Source organism: Myotis lucifugus, unplaced genomic scaffold (genome assembly GCF_000147115.1).
Source record: "Myotis lucifugus unplaced genomic scaffold, Myoluc2.0 scaffold_100, whole genome shotgun sequence".
Taxonomy (NCBI): Eukaryota; Metazoa; Chordata; class Mammalia; order Chiroptera; family Vespertilionidae; genus Myotis; species Myotis lucifugus.
This window is the reverse complement of record NW_005871148.1, coordinates 4,104,411-4,119,351: the sequence shown is the minus strand read 5'-3', so window position 1 is coordinate 4,119,351 and position 14,941 is coordinate 4,104,411. Positions and strand designations below refer to the sequence as shown.

The 14,941-nt window shown below is 38.5% G+C and overlaps 1 protein-coding gene across 4 annotated transcripts; it reads right to left on the bottom strand.

Annotated features, from left to right (window-relative positions):
• Positions 1 to 12,927, bottom strand: POLG2 (DNA polymerase gamma 2, accessory subunit). 4 transcript variants are annotated; one of them, XM_006092445.3, is made up of 8 exons: positions 12,263 to 12,924; positions 6,851 to 6,977; positions 6,634 to 6,739; positions 5,712 to 5,885; positions 4,703 to 4,843; positions 3,095 to 3,175; positions 1,798 to 1,898; positions 1 to 204 (listed from the first exon to the last, which is right to left on the bottom strand). In XM_006092445.3, exons 1-8 carry the CDS (start codon positions 12,822 to 12,824, stop codon positions 39 to 41), a joined length of 1,458 nt encoding a protein of 485 aa, XP_006092507.1. In that variant the 5' UTR covers positions 12,825 to 12,924; the 3' UTR covers positions 1 to 38. The 4 variants fall into 4 exon arrangements, with proteins under 4 accessions (XP_006092507.1, XP_023612764.1, XP_014314403.1 ...); XM_014458917.2 differs by lacking the exon at positions 1 to 204 and adding an exon at positions 1,140 to 1,293 and having other exon boundaries at positions 12,263 to 12,926; XM_023756996.1 differs by lacking the exon at positions 3,095 to 3,175 and having other exon boundaries at positions 12,263 to 12,925.
• Positions 12,928 to 14,941: the final 2,014 nt, after the last annotated feature.

Genomic DNA, 14,941 nt, shown 5'->3' with positions numbered 1-14,941 from the left:
TTAAAAAACACAAACATTTATTACACCAATATTGAAATTTATACATTCTTAGCTGATGATATATACTTGGTTAAAAAGTCTTTTACTTTGGATATATGCATCATTTCCTTCATAGTGGTGTCTCTACTTCTCAGATGTATTAATCCATTCTCCAAAGTAGCATCAGTAATCAAAACTGTGAAGAGGATACTCATTTCATCATATCTAAGAAAAAAGGTAGTTAAACAAAATACATGCACACAAACATAAATTGTAAATGCACCACATTAGCAGCTTTAATTACTTTAGAACCCATGCCACTTTCAGGGTCACGAAACTCAAAGCAATGCCGGAGGGCTAGACCAAAACCACCCTTTTCAAGTTTCTGAATCGCATTCAAAGTAAAATTTTCAGAAAGTTTCTGACTTATTGTAATAGCTGAAAAGTCATAAAAAGAAAATAAAATCTGAGAAATAATCAAAATACCATTTGGGGTGATATTATGGGTAAACCTCAGAATAACCTCCGCCTTTTGGTACTTTAATGCAGTCCAAGAAAATTGTTTTAGATGAAAGTCTCTTATAATGCTACCATAATAAAAGTCCAGTGCACAATATATCATACCAAAATCATGCTTGATATGTAACTTTGTAGGCTAATAGCTTTTTAGCCAGTCACACTATCTCATTGTTTCTTTGCTTTGTTAGACTCTTATCAACATTACCTTATTTATCTATTTACTTGTTTATTGTCTATCCCACTAGAATATAAGCTGCATAAGAACAGGAAACTTCTCTGCCTTTTTTATTGCTATATCAAAGTACAGAAAACACACTAAGTGCTTAATAAATATTTGGATAAAAATATCCAAAAACAATAAAGCCTTTACTGTATCAAGAAAAACTATAATTTGATAACGTCCACATGACTCAAAGGATATGATTCTAGAACCGAGAGGACTAAAAAGTTTAAATACCATCCCTTCATTTTGGTTTATCTTACCCATAGCAACCTAGTTTTCTTTTTACATCATCTGAAAGGTGTATTTTAACCAATTATTAGAGAACTAAGGAGAAAAACACAAAGTTTGACAACTTTTCACCCAAAAGGTATGTATTCAACACAAAAAGCTACATAAAATCACAAAATAAATCCAGAGGAAAGAATGAATTCCTTTATTAAAAAACAGAAGTTTTAAAACTAGAGACAGGAAGGTCAATTAGGAGATTACTTCAATAATCCAGGCAAAAGATATTGGTGACCTTCACTTGGGTAGTAGCAGTGAAGATGGAGAGATGTGGATTTGAAATGTATCTAAGAAGCAGGGAGCAACATTTAGTGACGAAATGGATGTGGAGAATAAGGGAGGGGGAGGAGCTAAGGATGACACCTGGGTTTTAATCTTGAGCGACCAGGTAAACAGAGATGCCAATCACTGAGGAGACTAGTTTTCTGTCCTCTGGGATGGAATTATTTTCCACTCAACCTCAAAATAAACCACAACTCCAGGAAAAGGCACTCTATTCAATAAATGCATCCAATGTACATAATTCCAATCCTGATAAATTGATAAACTCAGGTATACATACTTCATGACATTAAGTCTTGAAGTTGCACATGGTATGTACTCAAGTATGCCTGATGAAGAGTGTTTCCTGCTGTAGCAATTAACTATGGGCATGTGGTTCGGTAAATGGGAAAATTAGGAATACTTTCAAGTTACATTATATAAAGATATGTTTATAAAATAAAGAAGAAACATCTAAAAAAACAACTCTGAAAAAAAATACTGTTTTATCAAAAGAAGACAATTCTTACTTTGAATAAAGTTGTTCCAATGAGGATTGTGCAGTTTCCAAATAACCAGGCCACACAGAAATTCCACTTTCTAGTAATTCATTAAACAGCCCTTGACAAACCTGGGGGAAAAAATTCAAATATGAAAGAAATAAAAGTAGCTAGAGTGATTATTCTATTTTTTTGAAACCACAAGTCACCTTTTTCAATCTTAAAAATGGGCATAAATTCCTTTAATTATGTGATAATATTGCTAATTTATATACTGTACACTTAAAAGTGTATACTTTCTCTGAAAATGAAGAAATCAAGCACTGCAAAGATGAATATTAAATGCAAATCTTCTGAGAGAAAATTTTATACCAAATGTAAGAATTTTTATCATCATCATTCAAAACACAAATAAAACCAAAACAGGTTTTGTCAGAGAAAAACATAAGTCCAAAGGGCTATCTATGTCCACTCTAAAGTCATCTGAGTTGAGAAACTGAGCCCGAAAGTTTTTACTATCATGTCAGCAAGAGAAAAAAGAGCCAGGAAAGGAAACTAAGGAGAAGCCACCAGAGAAGTATGAGGACAACTTCGAGAGTAGTATTCTTGGAGCAAACTAAAGAAAATGCTTCGAAAAGAAAAGATGATTGATTAGTTACAGTGGAATGCTGGAGACAAAAGCCTGACTGAAAATACACACATAATAATGAGTCAATGACATAGTAAATTTACTGTTTTCTTAACAAGCAATGGTGAAGCAAAATGAAGCAAAGTTTTAAAAGCCCCGGCCCTGGCCAGTGTTATTTAGTGGTTGGAGCATCGGACAAGCACCCAAAGGTCTCCTGTTCAATTTCCAGTCAAGGGCATATGCCTGGGTTGTGGGTTCAGGAGGCAACCAGTCAATGTGTCTCTCTCACATCAATGTTTCTCTCTTTCTTCCTCTCTCCCCCTCCTTTCCTCCCTCCCTCTCTCCCTTTCACCCTCCCTGAAAAAACAATGGGAAAAAAAAATATCCTCCTGTGAGGATTAACAAAAAAAAAGTGTTGTTTTTGTGTGTGTTTTTTTAAACACCCTTAACAATCTAGAGCTAAAACATTAGAGTAGGATTTCTACCATTTGGCTCTGCTGACATGTTTAGAAGCATCCCTGGCCTCCATTAGATCGATTCCAGTAGCACCTTTCCCCACTGTGACAATCAAAAGTGTCCTACTTGAAGAAAAATAATTTTTTAAAAAGTAGATGAATCAAAATAAAATTCTAAATGGCAAACTCATTTACTTGAAATAATGGTTATAATTAAAATGACATCAGAACTCATTTAACCCACCTGTCTTAGTTCCACTGTTGGGCCTTTTCCCATATCCAAAGCAACCTTAATAGGGGCTAGACAAGGGTGAAGCTTAAGTACCTAAAGCAAATGAAAGAGGTGGGAGAACAACACATCTTAAGTAAAATACAAGCACTAACAAACATGGGCTTCTTAAACAGTAAAATTTTCTGTGTGAAAATAGAAGCTAGCTGGGGCCGCACAAAAACCTGTAACAATGTCTTCAGTTGTGTATATCCAGCTGCTCATGGATTTCTCCAGATGTTCTGCAGAAATGAGTTCACCTGATACCCGCCCATTTTCCTGACAACTCTATTTTTTGTCAGCCAAAATGCCTCCTGGCATCGTTTTCCCACTCAGCTGGGGCCATATGGACTTATCACTTAGAAAGAGTGGAGGTGGGAAGAAATGGTCAGATTCAGGATATATTTTGAAGGCAAAGTCAAATAGGTTTTGCTGATGGTTTGATGGGTATAAGAGAAAGGATTCACCTTGTTTGTATGCTACAGACACCCTATAAATCCCATCCCCCATAGCAGTTTCATAATCTGACTTATGGCCATAGGTTAACTGAGCACTGCATAATCAATCACTTAACTACAGAGTGGTGCTACAAACTCAGTTTCCAAATCCAGTTGAACACTCAACATGTTAAAACTTTTGATTTGGGACAGCTGCCTTTCACATTCAAGGGGAATATAACTATTCTAAACTCTTGCCACTTAAATCCCTACTCCTCCACATTTTAAGCAAATACTTGCCTCCTAATTCCCTAAGAAAATACAGTGTATGAATAAAACTTCCTGCAAAGGCTAACCAGTCCTGGTAGCCTATTTATATCTATACCATCATTTCTTTCCTCCCTGTTTCAAATAACTCCTTTTCAAATCCCTCCACCTATACTCTTGATTCTGTCTTGATTCTTCCTGTTTCTTCCAAAATTTTACTTCTTAAAAAAAATTCATATCTTTATTATTGAAAGTATTGCAGATGTTCTTTTTTCCCCCACTGACTCCCCAAATCTTACTCTTTAGTAATTTCTTTCCTATAGCATTAACCCCTCCTGCCTCTTGATTTGATTCCCCCCCCCCTCCTGCCTCTTGATTTGATCCCGCCCCCAAAAAATTGTTTGTCCTAAAATAAGCCTTTCCCTTAACCCAGGCCCATATCTAATCCCTATGATCCAGTGATCAGCCACTCAGGATCAGACCAGAAGCAGAGGTCAATACCACAGTTTTGACCTTGTCTGTCTTATTTATTCTTACTTAACGCTTCTGAGGCAAATGGGAGCTATCAATGGAAAGGCTTAGAGGCTAAAAATCAGAGATAGCTGTCTAGTTCCCTAAGATGAAACAGAAATGCCTTTGGAATTACCCAATAGGAATGTCTTGTTCTATTCTGTGAGCACCTGCTTATTATTCCTGCAGCCAGATTTAAAAAAAACAAAAAACAAAAAAAAAACACTGAAAAATACTCAAATTACTTGCACTAAAAAAAATTTCATTTTTCAGACTTTATGTTAGAAACCAAGCACATTAACGTTAAAAAAAAGGAGGGAAACATATATTTTTTTGTTTCCCAAGTCTATCTCTGAAATATCAAAAGCACCTTTCTATGAAGATTTTTCTTTCTTGTAAAGGAGTTCTCTGTTAGCTGGAAAGAATCGTAGAGGTAAGCCAGCATGCCTCGGTCTAGATCTCCATTTATAGATAAAACAGAAGGAACCACATTTTTTCGTCCATCTCGGCCCTTCACAGAAAAGTAGAACAAAAACAAAGTATCATTTAGCAGAGCTATCTTTTAAAATTACATATTTTAGACTTATAAAATCAGAACATAAACTGACCAATAAATCTAGAAGAAATGATAAAATCAATTATTTAAAAATCACCATTTGGCAACCCTTTGTGGTAATAATTGATTTGGGCAAGAATCATCAATAGAAGCTGCAACTGGTAGGTCAAAATTTTGTGAAAAGCAAATAGAAGTACCTGCCCACAAAAGACTTATTAATTACTCATCAATTAATAAATACAACTTTACATTGGAGAAACCCAGCATGCATAGCAACATCTAGCAACATGTTAACCAAGTGATAAAAGTTAATATCGCCAATAACCAATTTATATCACAAGCCTTCTATGATATAATGAATGGGCAGCACCATTTCTGTGGCTGAAGAAACATGAAAGAAACTCAAACTAAGGAACATCCTACAAAGGAACTGGCCTGTACTCTTCAAGAACATGAAGATCATGAGAGATAAGGAAAGACACAAGGAATTATTCATTTGAAGGAGACTATAAGGATATACAACTGTATGAAGTATGTGACTTGATAAGGTTCAGAACCTATAAAGGCCATACTGGAATAATCGGTTACATTTGAAGGGTTCTCTGATGGGATGGTAATCCTGAATTACTCTTACCAGTACTTTCCTCATTTTGATGGTTGCATGGTGGTTACATAGGTTAGTGTCCTTCCACTCGAGAAATACATACTGAAGTATTAAGAGATCATGTGCACATGTCTGCAGCTTATTTTCATTCAAATGGTCCAAAAATGATCACAGAGAATCTGGGTAAAGGATACATTACGAGTTCAAGGTAATACATACATGTAATTGAGACACATTTCCAGGATACATGTGTAAAAGTTCCTGATCTCCTAGGTTCCACAACGTTTCTATTGGCTCCTTTCCCCAGGGAAAATTGTAGTAAAGTTTGTTTCCCTTTCGTCCCTCTTCATCCTGACAGTCACTGCTGCTGAAGTTAGATGGACTCACAGCAAACTGAAAAAGAAAGTTCATTTGTCTTATTAACTTATTAAAGTAAGTGTTGAAAAGTAAGTTGCCTAAGGCTATTATGCAGCAGCTGAATAAAAATGGTCGAGCCCAAATCAAAACTACAGAGAAAAACTGTTGATGATCATATATATTATCCTAATTAATAAGAGGGGAAGGCAACCAAGAACTAAGTGAGATGAAGAAGTATCACGTACCATACTTATCCTTTTGTAAAGAGCTTGATTGTTTGTGATTATTCCACTTAATTTAGGTAGGTGTTTGGGGGTTTTAAGAGTTGGAGAAATGGGGAGACAAAAATGCTCACTTCAACTCTTTCGTCTTCAGCGTATACTAAAACTTGATTACAAATTTATAGAACCATTTTGACTAATATGGAGAGTTCGTGGAGATAGGGAACAAAAGTTAAAGCCGTACGAGTGGACAAGGGTCAAATTCATACCAGCCAGGAATGCCAGGTGAGGAATGTGAACTTTACCTTGAATGTAAAAGCTTATCAACAAAGGCTTCTGAGCAAGAGAGAAATATTAACAGATGTCTTTACCAAAGTAACTTTGCTATATGGAACAATGAAAATCATTAGTTTTTTATTTGTATTTGTTGATTTAGTATAGCTGTATCTTATAAATATGATATAGCTCCATCAAAACTTTTCATCTATTAAAGAGAAATATTACCTGACACATTAAGACAACATACTTATTAACTATTGAATTAAGGGTGATTACTGTAGTACCTTTCTCCACCACAGGAGTCGATGACGTAACCAGAAATCAAGCCACTGGCTGGCAGTTCTTGCTGAAGTAAACCATACCAGTGAAGCTTCCGTCGTCTCACCGATTCTTTGAATATCAGAAATATCAAATAGTTACTTATTTGAAAATTATATAATCTATCTCAAAGTGAAAATGACTGATTCTTGACTATTTAAACACAAGCCATTTTTTCTGTACCTTTTAACACCATTAGATGTCTGCTTAGTATCAGAAGCAGGACGAAAACACACTCCAATCTGAGCGAGGCCATAAGGCAGCCTCTTGTTTACCAGATCCAGGCAATTAACATAGTGCTCCAAGGCCCCTGTCAAAAGGTAAATCAATCATCATATAAATCTATTCTATAAAACCAAATAATTCTGGTCAATTCACAGGCAAATTAATAATATATTAATGCTAACACAACAGTACAAGTAGCATGGAGCTATTTATTAAGGCAGATCTTAATTACCACTTAATTTTAGGTAGCTTTCCCCCAACTTTTCAGTTTGAAGATTTTCAAATCTACAAGGAAGTTGAAATAGTACAATAAACAAATATCTGTAAACCTTTTACTGACATTCACCCATTACCAACATTTTGCCACTTTTTTTGTTCACCCCCAAAATATTTCAGCATTCATCTCCTAATTTTCTGTTACCATTATTACACCATAAAATTAGTCATACCATAATTTCATCTAACATATGGTCAATATCCTTATTTTGTCCAATTATCACCCATGTCATTTATTGCTGTTCTCTTTCTCCGTTAAGGTTCAAACACCATTTTGACCACATCTCTTTAACCTCTTTGAATCTAGAACATTTCCCCTGACTCCTCCCTCTCTAACTTTGCTTTTAATGACATTGACTTTTGAGTCCAAGCCAGTCATAGATTATCTCACATTAGAGATTTGTCTGATTGCTTCCTTATGATTTAATTTGGGTTAATTATTTTTAGCAGAAATAATACTACGTAGTCGATGTGAATGTCTTAGTGCATCTTAACAGGAGGAACAAAATATCAAATTATCCTATTAATGAAACAAATTTGATTACTTGATTAAGGTAATCCATTTCCTAACAAAACCCTGCTCCCCCACAATCTTCCACCTATATTTTAGAATCCACTAATGATCCTTGCTTGAATCAATTATACCTTTGGGGATTATAAAATCATACCAAGGTGATTTTTCTTTTCTTTTTTTTAAATAAGTCATTTTATTTATTTGTTATTTTATTTTTATATATTTTGATTTTTTTTACAGAGAAGAAGGGAGAGGGGATAGAGAGTTAGAAACATAGATGAGAGAGAAACATCGATCAGCTGCCTCTTGCACAACTCCTACTGGGGATGTGCCCGCAACCAAGGTACATGCCCTTGACCAGAATCGAACCTGGGACCTTTCAGTCCGTAGGCTGACGCTCTATCCACTGAGCCAAACCAGTTAGGGCGCATGGTGATTTTTCTAATCAATCTTTCCTTCTACATTTATTGCACAGTTTGTGTACTAGTAAAAACATTAATTTTCTCTACTTTTCCCTCCAACAGCAGCCTCAATCATTTCTTTCATTAACACTATGGTTTAATTATTTTAAATTTTATTTAATGTGTTATGATCCATTACCATCAATATTTACTTTAATGTTCAATTTGTCTCAAATTTAGCCAGTGGGAGAGAGTCTCCTTCAAGCCAACATGTGTCCTTTTGACATGACCCTACAAGTCTTCAAGTAATTCCTTGCTTCTAGCACCATAAAATGTCCCAAACTCACCTTGTATTTTCCCTGCCCTGGACCTGGAATCAGCCATTTCTCCAAGCACTGGTTTACTTTAGAAACCAAACGTTGGGTACTAGGTGTACTCATTGCTATTGTCACTGCTTCTAGGCCCTTTCAATGAAGAAAGTTAGGAAATTTTTTTTTTAAATCCTGAGTTCATACTGATATTGCCAATTCAAATTTAACATTACAAAATGTATCCGTCTTATATTTTTTTCCTTTTTTTCTTTTATATTTGCATCTCTTTTCTATTACTGAGAAAATCCTGGTTTCTAAGAACATTAATCTCTTTGCTTTATCCCATAATATATATGAAATAGCCTCAGAGTTACAATTCCAACATTCCTATTTAGAGTAAACCTAAGTTCAAAATTTCTTTGTAGTTGTCTATGCTAGTTATATAAAAGGTTATATCCCACTAAATGACAGGAATGTGTTCAAAAGTTACTTGAGATTCCCACTAGCTTGTTGATAGCTGGTCCAGAAACTTAAAAAAAAAATAAATCTGTTTAAAGACACGGGAGAACACCCTAGCTGGTTTGGCTCAGTGGCTAGAGAATTGACCTGTGGATTGAAGGGTCCCGGGTTCGATTCCAGTCAAGGGCACATGCCCAGGTTGCAGGCTCAATCCCCAGTGAGGGGCATGCAAGAGGCAATCGATCAATGATTTTCTCTCATTATTGACGTTTCTATCTCTCTCCCTCTCCCTTCCTCTTTGAAATCAATAAAAATATATCTATTTTTAAAAAGACACAGGAGAACTATCAAGGCAGTAAGGACGTGAGGGTCCAAATTTTGGAGAAAAGGGAAGAGCATATTTTCCCTTTCAGTGCTACTTTTCCAATTCTCAAGTAGCAGAGCTGAGCAAAGCTTCCTGACATTTTATGTGATTGGAAAGTACAAAAATTATAGTTCCTGCCCTAGCCGGTTTGGTTCAGCAGATAGAGTATTGGCCTGTGAACTGAAGGGTCCTGGGTTCAATTCTGGTCAAGGGCACATGCCCAGGTTGTGGGCTCAATCCCAATAGGGGATGTGCAGGAGGCAGCCGATCAATGATTCTCCCTCATCATTGATGTTTCTCTCTCTCCCTCTCCCTTCCTCTCTGAAATATATATATATATCCTATATAATAAAAGGGTAACATGCAAATCAACCAAACAGCAGAATGACCAGTCGCTATGATGCACACTGACCACCAGGGAGCAGACGCTCAATGCAGGAGCTGCCCCCTAGTGGTCAGTGCATTCCCACAGGGGTAGCTCTGCTCAGCCAGAACCAGGCTCACAGCTGGCAAACGCAGCAGCGGTGGTGGGAGCCTCTCCCACCTCTGCAGCAGCGCTAAGGACCTCTAAGCCAAGGAGCTGACCTAAGCCGGTAGGTGGACATCCCCAGAGGGGTCCCGGACTGTGAGAGGGCGCAGGCCAGGCTGGGAAATCCCCACCCCCACCCCCAGTGCATGAATGTCATGCACCAGGCCTCTAATATATATATATAAAATTATAGTTCCTGGTTCATCAAGGAGGGGCCCTGGTAAATACCCCCACCTTTCACTAGGGACACTACACTCTAGAGCAGCGGTTCTCAACCTGTGGGTCACCAACCTGTGGGTCGCGACCCCTTTGGGGGTCGAACAACCCTTTCATAGGGGTTGTCTAAGACCATCAGAAAACACATATATAATTAAATATTGTTTTTGTGATTAATCACTATGCTTTAATTATGTTCAATTTGTAACAATGAAAATACATCCTGCATATCAGATATTTACATTACGATTCATAACAGTAGCAAAATTACAGTTATGAAGTAGCAACAAAAATAATTTTATGGTTGGAGGTCACCACAACATGAGGAACTGTATTAAAGGGTCGTGGCATTAGGAAGGTTGAGAACCACTGCTCTGGAGGTAGAGATGACTGAAAAGACAGCCCAGCCTCCAAATAAACTTAATCCTGGATTGTTATTAAGAGGATATGCTCCCACTCTAGCTGCCTGCCAAAAGCAAAAGTAAAACCTTCCAGAAGGAAGGAAACACCACTCAAAGCTTCAATTTATCTTTACCATTTTTCACAACTTAACTTAGAATATCAGGAAAGTCCAAATGACCAAAAGCCCAGAGAAAAACAGATAGTAGAAACAGAAAATTGTGAGTTACTGGACATGGACTTTAAAATGGGATTGTGTTTAACTAAAATATGGTAATTATCGCCGAAACCGGTTTGGCTCAGTGGATAGAGAGCCGGCCTGCGGACTGAAGGGTCCCGGGTTCGGTTCCGGTCGAGGGCGTGTGCCTTGGTTGCGGGCGCATCCCCAGTGGGAGGTGTGCAGGAGGCAGCTGATCGATGTTTCTCTCTCATCGATGTTTCTGACTCTCTGTCTCTCTCCCTTCCTCTCTGTAAAAAAATCAATAAAATATATTAAAAATAAAATAAAAAAGAAAATAAAATATGGTAATTATCACAGAAAGGCAGAAAAGAATGAGTAAAAATATTTGAAGACATAATGGCCAAGAATTTTAAAAAACCAATCATAAAGTAAGAAAGGGTGCCCAGCCAGTGTGACTCAGTGGTTGAGCATCGACCTCTGAACCAGAAGGTCAAGGTTCAATTCCTGGTCAGGGCACATGCACAGGGCAATTCCAGGGTTGCGGGCTGGATCCCCAGTGGGGGACATGTAGGAGGCAGCTAATCAATGATTCTCTCTCATCATTGATGTTTCTGTCTCTCTCTCTCTCCCTCTCTGAAATCAATATATTAAAACAAAACAAAACAAAAAAGGTTATTGGAAATAGAAAGCAAGGGCAAACTGGGTAACTCTAACACTAGATAACCAAAGGATTTGGCAAATAGATGGATTAAGTTTCCTACAGGCAACAAAAAGTCTGACACAACATAGATGCTTTGATGGGTGGGCATCTAAGAGAGCTAAGTTTCATTTTCTAATAAGGAAGAAAAGATTGATTGGGGGGGGGGGGCATGGTAATGAGTAGTGGTTTAACTCCCCCAAAATAAAACCATGGAATAAAGTAGTGTAAATAAAAATTATCACACTTGTTTCCATTTGATTTATTCCCTTAAGGAAATCTTTAACAATTTATAATGTAGGTACTGATTTTCAGAGAACCATGGACATTGGTTATTTTAAATTACTTTATAGTACAACTTAATGAAAAATGGCAAGGATAGCATTTTGCAAAGATGAGATGCTGTGGCTGCAAGTTGGTCCTATAAAGAACCCGAGTTGTTTTGTTTTCAGCATCTCTGCAATCATGTTCTATTTGACTTTAAAGGCAAATGGTCCCCTATAAGTTTGTGTATCCACTCAAAAGTCACTTGTAAAGCTTGATTAGTCCTATTTTGCCTACATGACTCTCGAAACAACAGATTGTAGATCAGAAAAACCAGGGAAGGGCATTTTCTTTTTGCTCTAGAAAAATGAGTTTTGATTTTGTGTAAAACTGAAGGGTGACCGTGGAAGTATTTACAAGCATTTTAGTAACGATGAACAAATGATTCAAATACAGGCTTTAATTTAGGTCCTAATTCTAGGGCTGCTCAATTAACTCTAAAATTATAGGGGTTGCTCTGTGAAATGAAGAGCATTACCAGGTTGGTCCTTCGGTCAGATTCTTTAAGTAACAGTAAGGATTACATGGCCAGTTTTCTCCAACGCAGAAGCACTGTCAATACACCCAACTACCTCAAAAAGTGAGAACCACATAACCTCCTCTCCACGTGAGTAAAGGGCCAGTTGCAATTCACAGAATCGCGCGAGATTGCCTTTCCACCCCGACACCTATTTTGAAGCATGAAATCATGAAGCATACCGTGAAGAAGGTTCTCCCGTAGTTTCCCAGAAGTTTTTAATAAGTTCTCAAGAAATGCTACTAGCTGTTCCTTACTCAGTTCTTTGTCTTGCAGGATTTCGCGTAGAGTTTCTGCGGAAACTAACCTGAAGGCATTGTCCCCGGGCAGCGAAGGGCCCGATTCATGGTGGAGGGCGTCTACCGGAAAGACCTGTTCCCTGAACACCACCACGGAGGACCACCATTCTGCCACCAAGTTCTTCCGCAACTCTAAGCCCAAGGGGCCAAAGCCGGCGTGGCACCCGCTCAGGAGAGAATCGCGGCTAACCCGCCGCTGGGTGCCACTGAGGAAATGCCTTCTCTGACAGATCTCTACCAGCGCTTCGCTCCCCTCTCCAGACTCTGGGGCTTCTCTTGGTTCGCTCCCCCCAGGCAGCTCCGCGGGCGACCTCGGGGGCTCTCCAAGGAGGCTACTCCGTTCCGTCAACCGCTCTGGCTGGCCCCCATCTACTCGACCCCCAAAACCAGACAACAGGCATCTGCAGGCTTTCTGGCAGGCCCTGACGGCTGCCCCAGAGCGCATCGCCCTCGGGAGTGAAAGTACACAGTCTATTAGCTAGCAACCCCTACAAACAGCCGCAACCGTAAGAACCCGGAACTTCGCAGCCGCGTCGGAAGTGAGCTTGCGTGCAGCTGGCCCCGCCCACGGAAGCACGTCAGGGTTCCGGCGGCAGCGGCAGCCGCAGCCGCCCAGGGCCTACCTCGCTCGCCCGGGCAGACAGGCCCTTCTCCCCTCGTCAAGCCAGGTCTCCCAGCCAGCGTTTTCATGTCCTCATCACAGATAAAGGGCATTCCCATCTGCTTTTCACTATCGTGCGGTAGCCACTGCTACCATCAGCTTCACTTTCCTTCTCCATTCTCTTGCGCATCAGACGTGAAAATACTTAAGATTGAGAAGGTGATGTGGAGAACATCTAAGTGCTAACGAAAATATACGTTGGTTCCCATTTTTTAAGTCTTAGTCCTTTATGGTGACTTAGAAACCCAGGTCTTCTAAATGCACCACCAGCGTGCCTACCCGTCAGAGCAGTTCTCTCCTGGATGTGAATGGGGTTGTAACTGGGAAGAGGTGGGGTCACTTTACTGTCTCAAAGGGCAGTGCCCACCAAGTACCATCTGCACCACTTGGGAACCTTAACCTGCTGAGGGACTCCGCAATGTTTTAAATTTGCATGTGAATGTGTTCCTACAACTGAGAACCTATAAGTTGCTCTACCAGAAGTTCCTTTTAGGTTTCATCAAAACATGCAATAAAACTCGACCACCAGTTTAAAACAGAGATTCAGGATTGCCTAGCAGGCCTGTTAACTTTACAATCTCCATTTTAACAGTAAAAGCCCTTAAGAAAATTGCCCCAAAAGTGTAAAAGGTGAAAATGGCTCATCCCCAAACCCATGATTCCCGTCCTCCAGGTTCCCTTCAAGTTTGGTTAGGAAAACCTTGAAAAATGAATTCATGTAAAATTAACTACTAGGTTCCACTAAGCTACCAGGAAGGGGCAGTTTGTAAGTGTAATAGCTTAGCAATTAACAGTAAAATTTTTCATCGCAATAGTGTTGTAGGACCTCAGACTACCATTCCATACAGTTAAGTGTGCAAGTTTATAAAAAGAGAAACTAGAAAATGGAAACGATTGGTAGGAAGCAATTATATTAACTGCAAAGCTGGGCACTATTAATGTACGTTTCCCACACTCAAGAAACGCACCAAAGAGGCCTATACGCAAATAAATCAGAGAGAGAATGGGGAGAAAAAAAAAACATTTATTAAAGACAACCACAGGCTGGACACAACACACATGCTAAAAAGTGGACTGTCTTTTAAAATTTACTTCAAAGGTAAATAGATAAATGTTTCCCACAGCCCCACAATCATTTCAATTAAGTGTTTACAAATTTAAAGGCCCACAGTAGACATTAAACAGTAAAATATGTTAATTCCAACCTACCCTGAAAGCTTATTATGAATTGTCATTACAAATTTGACCTACCATGCTATTGAAAACTGTTAAAGGTTTATCAGTTTTCAATGTATTAGTCCAAAAAATACTTCCCTCCCCCCCACAAACTCTATTTCAGAGATAAGGCATTAACACCAATTAAAGCCTCAGTTTAATAATCAGAATTTAAATGTCTTAAGACTTCTCTCCTGGCAAAAAGAACATATATACCACTTTCTGGGTAGACAATCAGACCTACTTCTAGTCATTAGTGAAACAAAGTAATAAGAAATATTGGTGAGTTGAAGTTAAACCTAGAGCTAGTTCCTGGATCTTTCTAGCAATAAACCCATGTTGACACTAACAAGACTTGTACTATAGCCACTGTGCTTTTGGTTATGTTACTTCCTCTTGGTTAACCATTAACTTTGATAAGGATTTTTTTTGTGTACAAAGATGAATAGACCTTAGTTTGAAGTGCTGTAGAGTTCCCTGGATTATTGGAAAGACATTCAATGACTCCCAGTGTGACTGTAATTAAGAGTCCCTGGGAGCCTGTGAAGACTAGAATCTGCACTAAGAAAACAAATTAAAACAGCTCCTGCCAACCTTATCTTCAGTAATTCACAAGACAAGAGCATGAATATAATCTTCAAAAAAGGAAGTTTTTGGAGCTATTAAATAAATTTTGCAAAACGGAA